The 15,257-nt window shown below is 44.6% G+C and overlaps 3 protein-coding genes across 3 annotated transcripts; all 3 read right to left on the bottom strand.

Annotated features, from left to right (window-relative positions):
- Positions 1-1,533: 1,533 nt before the first annotated feature.
- LOC6530811 lies at positions 1,534-2,143 on the bottom strand. The gene has a single exon (XM_002091658.4). It carries the CDS (start codon positions 2,009-2,011, stop codon positions 1,739-1,741), a length of 273 nt encoding a protein of 90 aa, XP_002091694.1. The 5' UTR covers positions 2,012-2,143; the 3' UTR covers positions 1,534-1,738.
- A 1,089-nt stretch (positions 2,144-3,232) lies between these two features.
- On the bottom strand, positions 3,233-6,325 carry LOC6530812. The gene is made up of 4 exons (XM_002091659.3): positions 5,254-6,325; positions 5,111-5,197; positions 4,712-5,053; positions 3,233-4,593 (listed from the first exon to the last, which is right to left on the bottom strand). The coding sequence occupies exons 1-4, from the start codon at positions 5,339-5,341 to the stop codon at positions 3,416-3,418; spliced, it is 1,695 nt and encodes a 564-aa protein (XP_002091695.1). The 5' UTR covers positions 5,342-6,325; the 3' UTR covers positions 3,233-3,415.
- A 179-nt stretch (positions 6,326-6,504) lies between these two features.
- On the bottom strand, positions 6,505-7,269 carry LOC6530813. The gene is made up of 2 exons (XM_002091660.3): positions 6,759-7,269; positions 6,505-6,696 (listed from the first exon to the last, which is right to left on the bottom strand). Exons 1-2 carry the CDS (start codon positions 7,099-7,101, stop codon positions 6,533-6,535), a joined length of 507 nt encoding a protein of 168 aa, XP_002091696.1. The 5' UTR covers positions 7,102-7,269; the 3' UTR covers positions 6,505-6,532.
- Between the last annotated feature and the right edge of the window lie 7,988 nt (positions 7,270-15,257).

The following is a 15,257-nucleotide window of genomic DNA, read 5'->3' on the forward strand; positions in this document are numbered from 1 at the left end:
GAGAGGAAGCGGGAGGAACAGATGCTGACTGCTGCACCCATTGCGTTTGTCACACTGCGGGGGTCAGAGCTTTTCCCTTGCCGAGGGGGGAGGGGGCTCACTTCCCTGCTTAATCAGAAATTATTTGAAAATGTAAAGTCGACATGACGACGCACGCACAGCGAGCGCAACCACAAGGATACGCAAGCCCAGTGCCACCCAACACAAAAAAAGGAAACACGCCCCCGCTGGTAGCTGCAATTTGCACACGCCACGACCCTATGACCCACTTCGTGCCGAGCATGGAATGGAAAGAAATCTGCAACAAGGAGCCAAACAAAAGCCAGCTGAAAAACAAAAAGCGTCGACAACGAATGCAAGAAAGAGCCCCAAAGACGCACCACCCCCCCTCCCAACTTGCATAGACTAATGCAGACTTTGCACCATGCGGCGCGCGACAGAGAAGAAAGTCGCTGGTGGCGAGTGGAGAAAGGGCAACGAGTTGCGAAGAAAGACTGCCAGAGTCGTGGCTCATTTGTTTGGCTGACTCACACACAAAAGTGAGACACCGAACAAGACAGGATATGCAGTGGGGTATGTCTCAGGATGCCCCATTTATTGATACCCTCTGCACTTATTCCATACAAAATCATAGTTACCTTCATCAGTGAATTATGTGCTAAATAAAGGGGTTTACTCAACAAATTTCTTTATTAGCTATACCTTTATCATTACCTGGCATAAAAACTATTTCGATACCATCCATCTTCATTTCACATCCGAGGGTATCTCATTCGCATATTAGTTTGCCGTTGTGGGGTGGCATGACAAAAGAAGAAGCCGCGAAGTCTTTATTTTCGTGGCATTCGCTGTGATCCATTTCCGCCAGGACTTCATCTTGAACTAGTTGGCAAGTCGGAGTCCTGAGTCCGCACTGCCACTCCCACTTTTGCCCCCATAATAATAAGTCATGTTAACCGAAAACCGGGCGTTGTGTTTTTTACGTTTGCGCTTGCTCCCCCATCTTCATTTTCCGCCCTTTTCGTATTTTTTCCAGCGCGTGGCATCAACAAAAAACTTTTCGCGCACAATCAGTTGCGTTTCAACGTGGCAGTGCATCATTGTTGCAACTGGCAACTCCTGCTGTTGCTGTTGCTGCCGCTGCCATTGTTGCCTTTACTTATAATTTACTTTTACTTGTGCGCTTTGGCTTTGTGCCGCTCGTGTGTCGTGTAAAATATTTGCACAACAAGCCAAGAAGTCGAAGGGGGAAGGGGAGGGGGGAAGCTTGCAACTCGACAATGGCACAAGCATTAACCATAATAATTTTTTGTGTGCGTGGAAGGGGAAACTCGGAACCCGGACATGCCCATATAGTCAAGGTTTCTGCAGCTGCCATTGTTAATCAGCAGCTGGTAAACAAAAGTTGCATTGAGTCGCATCCGAAAAGGGAGTGGCAAGTGCAGCGATTTTATGGAGAGAAATCGTATTTACATGGTTGGTTTGCACTCGAAAGATATTGCCTTTCTAAAGTTAAAGCTACATATAAGAGTATTAATTTTTCCGAAAATTCTCTTTAATCACTAAAATTTGTTTTGCAACTAGGCTCATAACATCCCAGCAAATGAGTGAAAATCCAGTAATTGAAGTAATAAATCATTTACTTGGCACACCAGAGCGTGAAACTGCAAAACGTCGACTTGGGGAGGGAATTGAGATTACAGATTTAGCATTTCTGGGGATTTTTACCACGCGAGGACTACGAGGGAATTATGCGCCTCTGTAGCCAAGAACGTTTGCGTGGGAGTCGAATTGAGGGTGCTAAGTCGGCTTCCTTGCGGCCTGACTCTTGCTTGCAGGCGATCGCCTGTCCGTTAATCTTCTCCGGATTGGACTTGGCACTATTGAACTTGGCGCTCCACATGCCGTCTTGGGCGAACACGGCTGGGCAACCAGCAGCCAATTTCCCAGGCTCCGATGGACTGATCGGTGACTTGCGAATCAAAGAGGATACAAAGCGTTTCAGACCCATTTGCGTTAATTTCGTTTACCGCATAAGACGGCTAATTTTGCTGGTAATTTCTTTGATTTTTTTTAAGTAGCTAGAACGTATAAAATTGCTCTGTGACTGATAGCCAAAGTATTAAAATGAATAGGCTGATGTGAAGTCTTTTTCATCGCTCATTTCATTCGCACTCAGAAAAGTTAAAAAGAAAATAAATCAAAGAACTTTCAACTGCTGACTTGGCTGGACTTTCTTCGCTCGTCGTGGAACTCAATTAGGCCCAGTTGCAATTGCTCAATTCGATAATCGATTTGCTGCCCATTTTTATGGCACTGAGCACACTGAGAGAAGGAAAATTGCTTACTAGCCAGAATTGTTAACCAAGTCATAAATACACAGAGATGTACTATGTGCATGTGTGTGTGTATGGGGTCTGGCAACTTTTGCTCCCCGAATCAAAATGCAATGCGAGCGCTTTGCAAGTTTTTGGCCCCCGACCCATTTTCTGGCTCATCCACATCCACATCCAGCAAGTCGGGCCACGAAGCTAAAATAATTGATAACAGATTATGTTTTACAATCTAAGCAAGGAGAGATATAATACGAGCATTTTAATGGCCACGTGCAGCGGGCACACGTAGCGAACACCCGGATCCGGCTCCACTTCTCCAACTGCGGCTCTGGCTCCGGCTCCGGCTCCATCAACCCGGAGACCCCGGTTCCGAGTTACCCGCAAAACGTTTGCAAAACTTAATTATTTCGTTTTGACCTTTTTGTCTTCATGTGTGTGGCTATGAAGTTTGGGCTATGGGGTTACGGGGGCACGGGTTCCGGGGAAGTGCGCAGAGATGGACAGTTAAAAAAGTTATTTATTTTATGGCCGAAAGTTACTTTGGCCTGTTTTATGGTGCCAGCAGTCGGAAGGGCGAGGAAACTCTAGTCGCCCAGTCTATTGCTAGTGCTGATGAGCTGAACAACAAAATAGCTACATTTGCCACATCATTTAAATTTATCTTTCCAAAAACATTTCTTAATTAATAAATTTCGTTGATATTTAACGTTGTATAATATACAATTATAATATATATATATATATATATATATATATAATAATATAATATACAGTTATAAATGAATAGCCCATCATTTTGGCTACTCTATAAGTTCATATCATTTTTGGCAAAGTAATAACTTATCTAACAACTCCCGTCATCACTACATGTATTTGCAATTAAAAACGAAACCAGATTTTCCAAGTGAATAATTTTGCCATCTTTATTTAGGGCTTTTTAGCTTATTTTTCTTCGGCCATCACTTAGCACTTGCCTTAGCTGCATGTGGCCACGTGAATTCACTGGGGCGTGGATCATAAATCAAAAACGAAAAGGATTCGAAACTGGAACAAACGTGGAGCAGAGCCCCCTGGCCACATTATTCATGAACCGATATCTGGGAAGCGCGTTCCGTCGGGTTCGCAGAGGCATCATTGTTCCGGCTTATGGACTGATGCGGCGACTCCAACTGCGACTGCGATGGCGAATCGTTCAAGCCGCTGGCATCTAAATCCTCCTGGTTCTCCATTGCCCGCAACACGGAGTCCTTGTAGAATGTGGTCTCGTCGATCTTACGCCGGTACAGTCCGGTTGGGTGCTCCGGATCGAAGACAATGTCCGGCCGTATATCGCTGTCGGTAACCAGGACCCGGGCACCGGGAATCGGCAGGAACTTGAACAGGCGCTTGCGCAACTTGGGCATATAGGTGACCCTCTGGTGATCGGGCACCTGGGTCAGACGACTGGGTATCACCTCGGGCAGCTCAATGGGGTAGTCCATCAGTCGCCGCTCCGGCGGAAGCTTCTGCTTGATGGCCTCCAGTTGGCGGGCGGTCAGCTGCATCGGTCGTTCGCCATCCTTCCACCGCTCCTGGCCACTATTGAAGGCGATCTTCTTGTTGTTCTTCAACTGCTTACGGATCACGCGCTTGGCCGCACAGTTGTAGGTGATCTTGGGCACGTACGGAGGAACCGGATACGTTCGTATGGAGATGGGATGTCGCTGCGGCTGGCACAGCATGTTAATGTACTTGGAATCGGCGTACATGGTGATCGGCTTGCCCTGCTTTTTGGAGGAAGTTGGTTTCTTGGTGGGCTTTGGCCTATCCTTGCGCCCCATCTGGAAGAGATGCCGGTGGCCCTGTCCCTCGACGTGGCGCCAATCCGGCTCACAGAGTCGCTTTCGGCTGATCCTCTCAAATGGCTGGCGCCGGAACTTCAGGCGCTTCTGGTCATCGATCATCAGCTGCAGTCCCGGCACACTGGTCTTGCCCGCCGGACAAGGACACACATTCGGATAGCTGGTGCAGTAACGACCCGGTGCCGGCTCCATGCTGATGTGGCGCCGGATCAAGCGACTGGGCTTGGTGGGCACGCAGGAGAGGCGCAGGAACAGGTGCGGATTGGGGCGTGGTGCCTTGGTGACGGGAACGGCATTTGCGGCCAGCTCAAAGACGTTTGTATGGGTGTCGCAGGGACCGGCATCCTTGGGATTGCGCCAACAGCCAGACAGATTGGAGATCATCGCATGCGTAGTGGGTCGACGATCGCGGGCATCTGGATGGGTGTTTATATTAATACATATCTTAAAATAATTAAGGTTTCAGCTTCTCTGTATTTTTACAGATGGCTTCTATAAGATAAGATACTTTATTATCTGGTCTCAACTACTTACTTGAAAGGAAGATGCCCTTTTGCAAGTTGGGGCGCTTGAAGAGCCTCTCAATTTCCGCCGGAAGTTCGTAAAAGTGGTATGGCGGTGGCTTGATGGACACTCGACTGTGGTTCGTGTGCGGCTTGGCGAAGACGGAGCCCTTGGTGCCCTTCAGTCGGAGGTACGGTTCCGGGGGCACTCCGTAATGATTGGGGGGCAGTTGCCAGCCCCTCCATTTGGTCATGTTGCGATCAATGTGGAGCGGTCGCCGTTCCGGATACGGATTCTTTGGCGTCTTGTCGAAGCCCATAATGTGGCGGTAGTGATCAAAAGTGGCCTTGCTGAAGGCCTCTCGTCGGTTTTCTGCAAAAAGGATTCATTTTCATGTTCAGCTCCTTTTGAAATTGCTAGAAGACTTACCCTTCTGGCAAGCCACATTATAATGCTGGCCAGCCAACTTAAATTGCTTCTCCAGTCGCGGCAAATTTTCCTTTCTAATACGATTACCTAAATGAAAGGTTTATTAATGAATCGATTTGATTGCATTTTAAAATCCATCTTACGGGACGCCATAAAAAGCGGCATACTCATGCGAGTGGCCACGAAATTCTGCCGGTCCTCATTGTTGATCTTCTGTGTGCTCTTCTCCATGTTTGTGTTGCTACTTTACTTCTTAAATATATGCATTTACTTTACAGAGCTTGTGTTTGTACAGAAATGTTTGGCGATAAATTAAGCCGGGCTCACTAAGATTTATATAAATATTCCCAAACTGTTTCATGATTCATGGCGGCAATGATTGGAAACAAATTAATGGACAATAAATGGTTTCTAATAACTTAAACCGAATAACAAATTGCCCTAGCAGAGCTGCCAATTGTTTGGCAACAATAAGGGCAGTATTGTGTGGAATTGCAATGTATCGGATAAATCGGAACACTCAGATTTAGATGGGTTATCCATCCTAGTAGATATATTTCCAAAGGTACAATTCTGACTACATGCCCAATTTATCAATGCATTGGATTCGCTTGGAATATACTTCAACGAGGTTCGATGTTCAATTTATTGTTTGTTTATCAATTTGCAAGGACAACCAATGCCATCAATTTGGTGCAATTTAAATTGCAGACCATTCGACAACCGAATAATTTGGTTACGTTACCCAGATATCCGCACACACGCTCCTCGCAGCCGAGAATATTTGTAAATATATCAGTCCGCCCACCTCTACACACACATATATTGGCCACATAATTAGCGTAGCCAAGCGAACTGATTAACTTGCATTCAGCGATTTTCAATTGAATTTTGCAGTTCGTTGATTTGTGCCAAAAAAAAAAACAAAACAAAAAAGAATGCCACCGAACACAACAATTTCGCAACAAAAAGCGGTGTGGTGTGTGAAAAGCGGAGACTGCCGTGCAATTTCAATCTCAATCGCGAGCGAAGGGCGGGAAAATGGGAAAATGTGGGCGTGGCTCCAGCCAGAGAAGCCCGAAGCGGCGCACTGGCTTTTTGCTGCATCGAAGAATGGGAAAATATGCAACCGGGCAAATGATGAATGTGAAATGTGCCATTAATTAATTTGATTAAATGCAGGCAATCAGTCGAGCGAGGGCAGCCCAAGGGGTTCCTGCAAAATAAAGGGCGTATCCAGGGGTAGGCGGTGGGGAGCCAGTTAAGAATTTCCCATTTAAAATGTGGCAGATTCAAGGGTAGCCCCTTAGCCACTTGAATGAGCCCAAGAGATATTAAAGAATTTATAATTTTCAGATACGCTTAAAACACTTTTTAAATTAATCCAAATTCACTTAAATATTTAAATATAATATGTTTTCATTAAGCTTTTTCGGCGTCTTCATAGGTTCGAATGACCTTAGGCTTCACATCGTTCTTGCCGCCCTTTCCTTTGCCCTTCTTGGCCGCCTTCTTGGCCTTCTTCGCTTCCTTCTTAGCCTTCTTAGCTGCCAGTTTTTCGCGCTTGGCCTTCTTGCGCAGCAGAACTGCAGGAATTAAAAAAGGGGTGTTTAGTACAATGATTGATGTTTTAGCAAAATCATCTTACCCTTAACAATTCGGGCGGTGGCCAGATTGACGGGCAGTGGAGCACACTTGAAGCCCGATGGTGGTGCCTTTGTGAGTCGGATGAAGCGGTTGCCCGTGGCATAGAGCAATCCCAGGCAGGCCTGTGGACGGATGCGGCTCTTGGGCCAGTTGGTGAAGTACAGATCCTTGAGCTTGATCTCCGTTTTCTTCACGCCCTCAATGTCGCGCCAATAGTACATGTTCCGCGAGGTCGTCTGATCCCGGATCTTCCAGCTGTGGTTGGGTGGATACTTCTGGTAGCTGTTCAGACAGCTGGGCTTGTCCACACAGAACCAGACATCTGCATCCGGATAGAACTTCATTGCGACTGCTGTACTATGTTCCGACGATTAAAAATTTAAAAACCGAAATTTTGTGATATTTTTTTGCTTTTATTTTTTCAAAGTTGTTGTCTAAATGTTGAGCTAAAATCGAGAATACTAAATTTTTGCTTAAAATGACAGCTGTGTTAGTCGAGGGTAACTTGGACTACAAGTATTCATACTTAGCCAATTTGCAAGCTGTGTGTTTGTATTTTTGCTTCTGCTTCATCTGCTTAAAATGTATTTTATTCCGCCTGCGAGAATTAAACTCAACTAAAAGCTGCTAACTAACCGGCTACTTACTCTCAGCCGTAAAAACTAAGCAGGCACTTGCTGCTAAAAGTTAAGCTCGTTAGCTGGAGGACGATAAGGCAGTGAGTTGGTAGTGGAAAGGTGTCCTGACTTGTCACACTAAAGCGACAAAGGTGATGTCGAAAAACTGTCAATTAAGTTTAATTATTTTATGCAGCAAGAGAGTGGAAAGGATCTCAGGACACACAACACACACACACCCGTACACACTAACACACAGGGGCAGCTAATGTGCAAAAGGCGTCTTATGCAAACCCAGCGGAGTGAAGTGAAGGCTAAGCAAAGTCAATTATCCAAGCAGCTTTGATGCAAGTAATTGGCATAATGAAATTTCCTCTCCAGGCCAACCGCAAAGAATAGAAGCCGCAGGAGCAGCCCGAGCATCATGAGGAGCAGCATGAGCAGCAGTGGCAGTAGCCAGTAACCAGCAGACAGCAACCAGCAGCCAGTAACCATAACCGTATTAGCATATCGCACAGTTCCGGGGGTTAACTGACAAGCCGTGGCTTTTTTAAGTTCCTGTCCTGCGTATTGAGTAAATATTTAAGCAGTTCGCCAGCTGTCGCACAATATTAATAGCATGCATTCGGGCGCAACTTGAACCCAAACTCGGCGTCTAGTTCCTTCTAGTTCCAAAAAAAAAATGGGAAAAAAAGGACAAATAGTCGGAGAGCAGCTCGTGGCCCCAAAGTGCAAATATGTTGCGGCCAAAGCCGCAAAAACGTTTAAATATTTTATAAGCCAAAAGGCACTTGCCAGCCGCAGTTGCAACTGAGCCAGTGCAGCAGCCAGTGGATAAGGAACAGCTAACTGCTGCAGTTACCAAATCGTCAACAACTAAGGCAGACAGCACAGTTCCACACGTACATAGTATATATGTATGTGCTACGAGTATAATATGTACATACCTATATATCGCAGTCTAATGGGAATCGGTTCTAGTTGGCTGGTGAAAAGCGAGGGGTATATATTGGATGAGAATGCCAGCTTAGAAAAGAACTATTTTGAATTTTTAGCCGAAAGATGCAGCTTGTCTGCAGCGCCAAATGCGGTCTGTATTTGCAGAGATTTGGTGGATCTAGATTTTAAGTTTCAAATAATATCTTAATAAAATAGATAATAGGTTCTAAGTTGTAATTAGAATTTTATACAGCTTTCAACTTGGTTTCTGTATTATTATTTATCTAGCTAATAGACAGATTTAAGTACTTACAGAGCTATATAAACGCAAAATGAGATCTTAAAGATGCTGATTCTGTATGGCTCCCAATGGATTATTTTGTATTCAACATGCTGGATATCATTATGTCGACCCATTGTTGTGCTATAATCTCTCTAAATACCCCGACTCCTTTAAGTTGATTCCGTTGCCATGTTGCCCAGCTAGTTTGGCATTCCCCTAATGCCATGAATTTTCGTCGGTTGCATTTCAGACCGCCCCACCCCTTTTGCACCAGCAAGCCAAGGGATACTGCACATTGTCTTTGGTGGTTGCGGTGGTGATGACGGTGGCGCTGGGTTGTGCTAGGTGGTGCTGTGTGGTGTTGCTGGTGCTGGGTGTATTGTTGCATTGTTTCGGCTGCATATGAACGACAGCTTTCCACACTTTTTATCGCTCCACTCTGCCACTTATTATAGCATTTTTCTTCGCCTTCTTGGCTTTTGTGCGCAAATTTCCATGGGGAGGCAGAGCTTCGGAGTTTCAGCTGTTGAGTTGATTTCGCAGCGACATAATACACTTGTAAAACATTCAGTAACTTAAAGCCCAGTGCTGAGACCACCCACTTCACCCACTCCACCTCACTACACTGCCCCCACTCAGTCCAGTGCTCCACAGTCCCTGTGAAATTATCGTATTTCAATCGAATTTCTCACATGCGATTTGCATAATTGAATTTGGACTTGCAGTGCCGCCATCAGATGGTTTTGTATAATTTATTGAGACCAAAAACCGAACGGAACGACAACGCCGCATTGAGCCGCTCATTTCTGGATAATTATGCCGCTGAAGATGCGTCTGCTTTATTTTTATCGATGCGCATTAAAAGGCTTTTAAAATTTATTGATATTACCAACTCTATTAAATTATGCCACCACCTCGGTGTATGGATGGCTGCCTCTTTGTGATGCTGCTGTTGCTGCTACTGCTGCTGCTGTTTTTGTTGCCTTGATGCCTGTTTTACAGCCTGACTGAGTGACGCCTGGCGATGGCAGCAAATTTTCCATGTCGCCAGTGGCAGTAGCAGCAAACAGCAGTAGCGACATCAAGGACGCTGCTGCGTCCGTTGACTGGCAGCAAAATTGGCAATTCCAAAGCAGCAGAGACGGCGCAGGCGACTTTTCTGGTGGGCGTGGCACTGGGACCGGAGCCGGGGCCGGGGCTCAAACTCAATTTGTGTGAAAAATACTTTTAGTTACTGTGCATATTTTAAATGTTACACACTGCGGCAGCCAGAAAAGCAACACCAACGCATCAGCGTGATGTGAATTTTATTTTATATACATATATATGTGTACAAAAATGGGGAAAAAACTTAAAAATTATATTTCACACAACGTGTAGCATGAGCGGTAAGCTGAATATGGGATAAATTAATGCATAAAGACTGGCAGCCATTGAAATCAGTTTATTATGCGCACACATACACAAGCACTATGCGGGCATACGTGTCGTATGATTGATAAATTTGCACTTTGAAAGCACTCAAAATGTAAAAAAAGGAAGGTGAACCAATAGAAACACACTGCGCCCACGAATAGTGTAAACAATGTTACTACAGGTAGAAAATACGCATCTATAAAAATATCTAAACCATTACAAAATTTCTTTAAGCAGAGGTCATTAAACAGCGTTTAAGTAATATATATATATGTAAATGCTATTTTTGGTTTCACTACCTTATATTAAATATAATTTGAAATTTTATTTAATAGTTTTTGATTTCATTTTCAAAAAGCAAAAGACTGCATCACCGCACTAATTCATATTCATGTATTACATGAAGGGCTTCAGGCCAAATAAAATAAAATGTAATAAATAATGTCTAATAGCTATTATACATCCGTCATATCATAGTATTTAAATTATTCACTATGCAAATTAACGTAAGTGTGGCTGGGGGGATCCTCGCTGCAGTCACGGATTTTATGTTGAGAGGAACTTTCCTCTTTTAACTGCCAGCCTTGTGGTCTGGCAGAGTAATTAAAACAAATATATTTTACGACGTTCAGTCGGAGTAATAGGATTGACGAGCAGCCGCTCTTTATTAATGTCAAAAACAAACTGAACTTAAAGCTAACAAAGACTCGCAGCGGCCACGCAAATATGCTGTGTTTGCCGGCTGCGCACGGGTTTCCGGCCCAATGCTGGGTCAGCACTTTTACATTTTGATATTATATTTCGCACACTGAGCCAACTGTTCTAGTTCGTTGGCTTGTGTTAACTACTCCCCCTTCAAGATTACGGCCGTCCTCGGCTGGTCCTAATTCGGCGATCATCCCGTTTAATTGGATTGCAGATCTCCGCGCTCCGAGGAACCGTAGACAGGTGATACCAATGCAAATCAATGCACAACAAATCGCTGCTGCGATAAATATTATGCGATGTGAATGATTAGTATCAATTTCTCTCCCGAACTCTTTGATGAACTCCAAGTTACGTTCACTCAGCTGGTGAAGATAGGGGAGACTCAGAATATCTCTGTTGGCGGTGATATTCAATGATGGGGAACTCGCTACCCCTGGAGCTCGTATTTGGGCCTTGTCGTGATTTATAAAGGTGGTGTCATTTATCACGACGCGATCATTGAAGGTGATGAGATGAGTGCCACGTAGGTAGACTTCTGTTCCGTTGTCCACCGTGACCCTGGCTGGCCGGTCATTGATGATGATGATTCCCTCGTCCACGCGGGTAAGCGGGTGTAGGTCGCTTGGTTGCGACTCGCAATGCGCTATGACGCCTGTGTGTAGTTCCCTGGCGCATGAGCTTTCCGTTGATAGTTGGCAAAAGGTAGCCCCCGGTGTTGGGGTGCAGTTTTTGATTTTATGGACTTCTTCTCCACACTTTGCTACCATGTTGTCGGTTATCCGCAGCATAACTCCTTTGCAAGCTACTGGGAAAATAGTGACCTTCTTACAAGACAATTTTATTTTGGGAAATTTGATAATAAAGTGTATCATGTTAGAGGATTGTAGTATTTTTACAGACGATGCGGACATAAGATCCCCTATGGGGGTATCTGTGGGTTCTTTCAACCAAACTGATTTTAAGTCTGCATGATCTAGGATATTTGGACTGACAATATTGTTTTTCGCCAGTGTTACAGCCAACATTAAATTCTGTAACTCCATCATTAGTATTCTATTCCTAGCCAGCAGTGTCTCATATAAATGGCCGGTGTCAATTTGTGTATTTTTATGTGTTTGCAAGATTTGATTTACAGTTGTTGTTAATTGGTTGATTCGACTTTGTATTCTAGTATTAATTTTGATTTGCCTATTGTTTGACTGTGTCAACTGCCACTCTGTGAATCTTATTCTTTCTAGATCGCCGGCATCCGGCGTCCCCGCTACTACCTTTAGCATTGAGCCCAGAAAATCTAAACTCCTTGCGATTCTGTGGTGGACTTTTAACGAATCCAGCGTGTCCCGAAGGTGCGAGGTATCCACTTCTAGCAATTTCCTCATATGAGACTGTGGAAACATCTCGTTCATGCTGCTTGTTTCTTCTATTACGCGCATGTATTCCGAAAGATTTGCCGAGTGGGTCACATACGCGAGCTCCTCCCACACCAGGATCTCTCCATCTATGATGGGGATATACCTTGCTTGTGAATAGTTAGTGATGTGCGCTGACACCAATGACAGTGAAAGGAGGATGAAAATTCTGCACCTGTGGAAATGTATTCTTTTAGTCGCTTTTTCTTGTTCGCTGAGGTTTATCCCATCACCAATTAATTTTATAATAAACTAAAACATCGTGCCTTTGGCAACGGACTTAATGTCTACTAAATGGAAGTTTGCCAAACGGCTGATGATAGGTAGTAATAATAAAAAATTTAAAATTAAGCGAGAGAGTCATTTTAAGTTGTCCTTGTGGACCACCCTCCCTTCAATGAGGACCGTGGTCCCCAGGTCTGCCTGTATGGCTTTTTCCTCACACAAGGGAGTGAGTTTATTGCCGAGCCTTCTATTAGTTTTGACCAAAACCTTTTCGCCCACTTCGAAGACTCTGTTTTGTCGAGAAGCATTCTCTCGAGACCTTAGCGCGTCTTGGGCATTCTTAATTTTGTCAGCAATCCGTTCTTGTGTGTCGTCCGTGCATTCTTGTATTGCGTCGACTGGCCTCTTATCGATGACCGAATGGATTGACTTGTTATATCTGGTAGTGGCTAACAAGATTATTTCCACAGTATCACTTATGCCCTTGTCGATTTTTAGGCACCTGGCGAGCTCTAGTAGAGTGCTGTGAAAACGTTCCACTTGCCCGTTTGAGACACTGTGAAGGGGTGGCGCATTCGTGATGCTGACGCCAAAATGGTTGTCTAGCATGGCCGTGATCGTGTGCGAATTTAGCGATGGCTCGTTGTCGCAGTAAATCACTTTGGCCTTTGGGAAGAAATTCATGACCTGCAATAAGGCTGGTTTCAAATCCTCAATTGTTCTTGACGGCACATGCTGTACGACGGCGAATTTCGAAAACTTGTCGATGCAAGTGAGGAAATACTTTTTATCCGTTGAGAAAATGTCTATGTGTAGCATTTCTCCTACATGAGAGGGAATCGGTGACTCGCCAATCTCTTGTTTCTTCGGATGCCTATCATATTTAGCTTTCGCGCACGTTTTGCAGTTTTGGACAATTTCATTGGCCAGTTTGGCCATTTTTGGGAAGTAGTACTCTGTGAGAACCTGCTTCACATTTTCTTGGGCCGACCGGTGGGCCCTATTGTGTTCTGCTAATATGACTTCCCTTCTTTCTTCGACCCCAAAAATGTCTGTAACACGGTTTTTGCAGTGCCAGAATTTTGTAGTCGGGAATCTCCGGACTAAGTCGTCCTGCACCGTTGCTAGCGTGTGCAAATCGCAATGGAGGGCGTTTACGCCCTTGGGGACTATTGCATCCGCAAGGTCATCGAGTAATGACTTCTTGTCGGTGAAGTTGATCGAATGTCGTTTCTTATTTTTAAAGAGAACGAAAGAGCGTTTTAGCGGAAAGCGGGCCTCTTCTAGAATTAGTTGGTTCTGGAAGCAATTTAGGGGCTTATCCGTTGTTTCTATGGTGTGAGTGAGGGAAATCTCACTGTGAATGGTCGCAATGCATGATTCTGCATCCTGTTCTTCTATGGCGTTAATTTGCTGCCTAGACAGGGCATCAGCAACCAAATTTTCTTTTCCCGGTTTATAGACTACCTTCGCACCCGTTTCCTCGATGCGACCCTTCCACCTTTTGATTTTCGCGTTAGGGTTAGAATCTGATACCGAGAATGACAATGGCTGATGGTCAGTGAAGATAGTTATATCTTTCACCGCATATAAATAGTGTCGCAGCTTGGCCAACGCCCAAACGATGGCTAATAATTCCCTTTCATTTGTGGCGTAGTTTATTTCCCTATCCTTTAATGTCCTCGAGATCATTGTAATAGGACGATTCTCTTGTGAAAGCACTGCTCCAATACCGTAGGCTGAAGCATCCGTCGTTAGATGGAATGGCTTCTTGTAATCCGGGTATCTGAGCATAACATCTTCGGATGCCAAAATGTTGCGCAGTTTTTCGAAAGAATTTTTTTGCGCCTCATTGAATTGTACTTGGATGTGTCGCGATCTATGTCTGCTTACACTTCCATTTTCGCCCTTTAAGATGTCCGAAATAGGCCTTGCTATGGCTGCAAAGTCCCTAATAAAGCATCTGTAATAGCTCGCGAGACCTAGGAATGATCTAACCTCAAATATTGTTTTTGGTTCGGGGAACTCTTTTATGGCCCTGACCTTTTCTGGATCGGTGGTAGTGCCATCACTGGTGACTATAAAGCCAAGAAAGTTTACGCTTTTTTTAAAAAAACTTGACTTTTTTACTGAGACCCTCATATTTGCATCGCTTATGGTTTTTAAAACCCAATCCACGTGCTTGACATGAGCATTCTCATTTTCTGAGAAGATTATTACATCATCGACGTAGACATAGCAAGTCTTGCCGATTTGCTCTCTGAGAATGTCATCAATGGCTCTCTGGAAGATGCTGGCAGCATTTCTCAAGCCAAAGGGAAGCCTCTTGAATTCGTACTTCCCTCCGCTTACGGAGAAGGAAGTTTTTTCGCGGTCATTTTCCGCTAAGACGATCTGGTGATACCCGGACTTGAGGTCCAATGTCGTAAAGAATTTGGCCTTGCCCAAGTTGCCCAGTATCATGGAGATATCTGGCATCGGGTATTTGTCTGGGATAGTTCTTTCGTTTAGCTTACGAAAGTCTATGACTAATCGTCTATTTTGATTGCCGGCCTCGTCGGTTCCTTTTTTATCAACCACCCATATTGGGTTGTTATAAGGAGACACCGACCTTTGAATTATACCATTTTTAAGCAGGTCTTGGATTTCGTTGTTGACGAAATCTGCTGCCCCCATGGGGTATGGATATAATTTGGCGTAAATGGGCTCTTCGCTAGTCGTCCTAATCGTGGCCACTACCGATGTGTTATATGGCAGGGCCTCGTTGGGATCTGCGAAGGCGTTTTTTCGGCTCTTTATCATTCCCAGAAATGCCTTCTTCACCAAAGGTGGTGCATCTGCGCACTCCACGTTAGTGAAGTTGACGTCAGTGCATTTATGGAATGAAATCTTCTCAACTTCGT

Source organism: Drosophila yakuba, chromosome 2R, assembly GCF_016746365.2.
Source record: "Drosophila yakuba strain Tai18E2 chromosome 2R, Prin_Dyak_Tai18E2_2.1, whole genome shotgun sequence".
Taxonomy (NCBI): Eukaryota; Metazoa; Arthropoda; class Insecta; order Diptera; family Drosophilidae; genus Drosophila; species Drosophila yakuba.

Excerpts from the sequence above, each read along its gene's own strand:
- LOC6530811 (XM_002091658.4), bottom strand. The coding sequence starts at position 2,011 with ATGGGTCTGAAACGCTTTGTATCCTCTTTGATTCGCAAGTCACCGATC.
- LOC6530813 (XM_002091660.3), bottom strand. The coding sequence starts at position 7,101 with ATGAAGTTCTATCCGGATGCAGATGTCTGGTTCTGTGTGGACAAGCCC. Across the intron at positions 6,697-6,758 it reads CACCGCCCGAATTGTTAAGG|TTCTGCTGCGCAAGAAGGCC; the intron begins GTAAGATGATTT and ends TAATTCCTGCAG.
- LOC6530812 (XM_002091659.3), bottom strand. The coding sequence starts at position 5,341 with ATGGAGAAGAGCACACAGAAGATCAACAATGAGGACCGGCAGAATTTC. Across the intron at positions 5,198-5,253 it reads GCCGCTTTTTATGGCGTCCC|GTAATCGTATTAGAAAGGAA; the intron begins GTAAGATGGATT and ends CCTTTCATTTAG. Across the intron at positions 5,054-5,110 it reads TAATGTGGCTTGCCAGAAGG|AAAACCGACGAGAGGCCTTC; the intron begins GTAAGTCTTCTA and ends TCCTTTTTGCAG.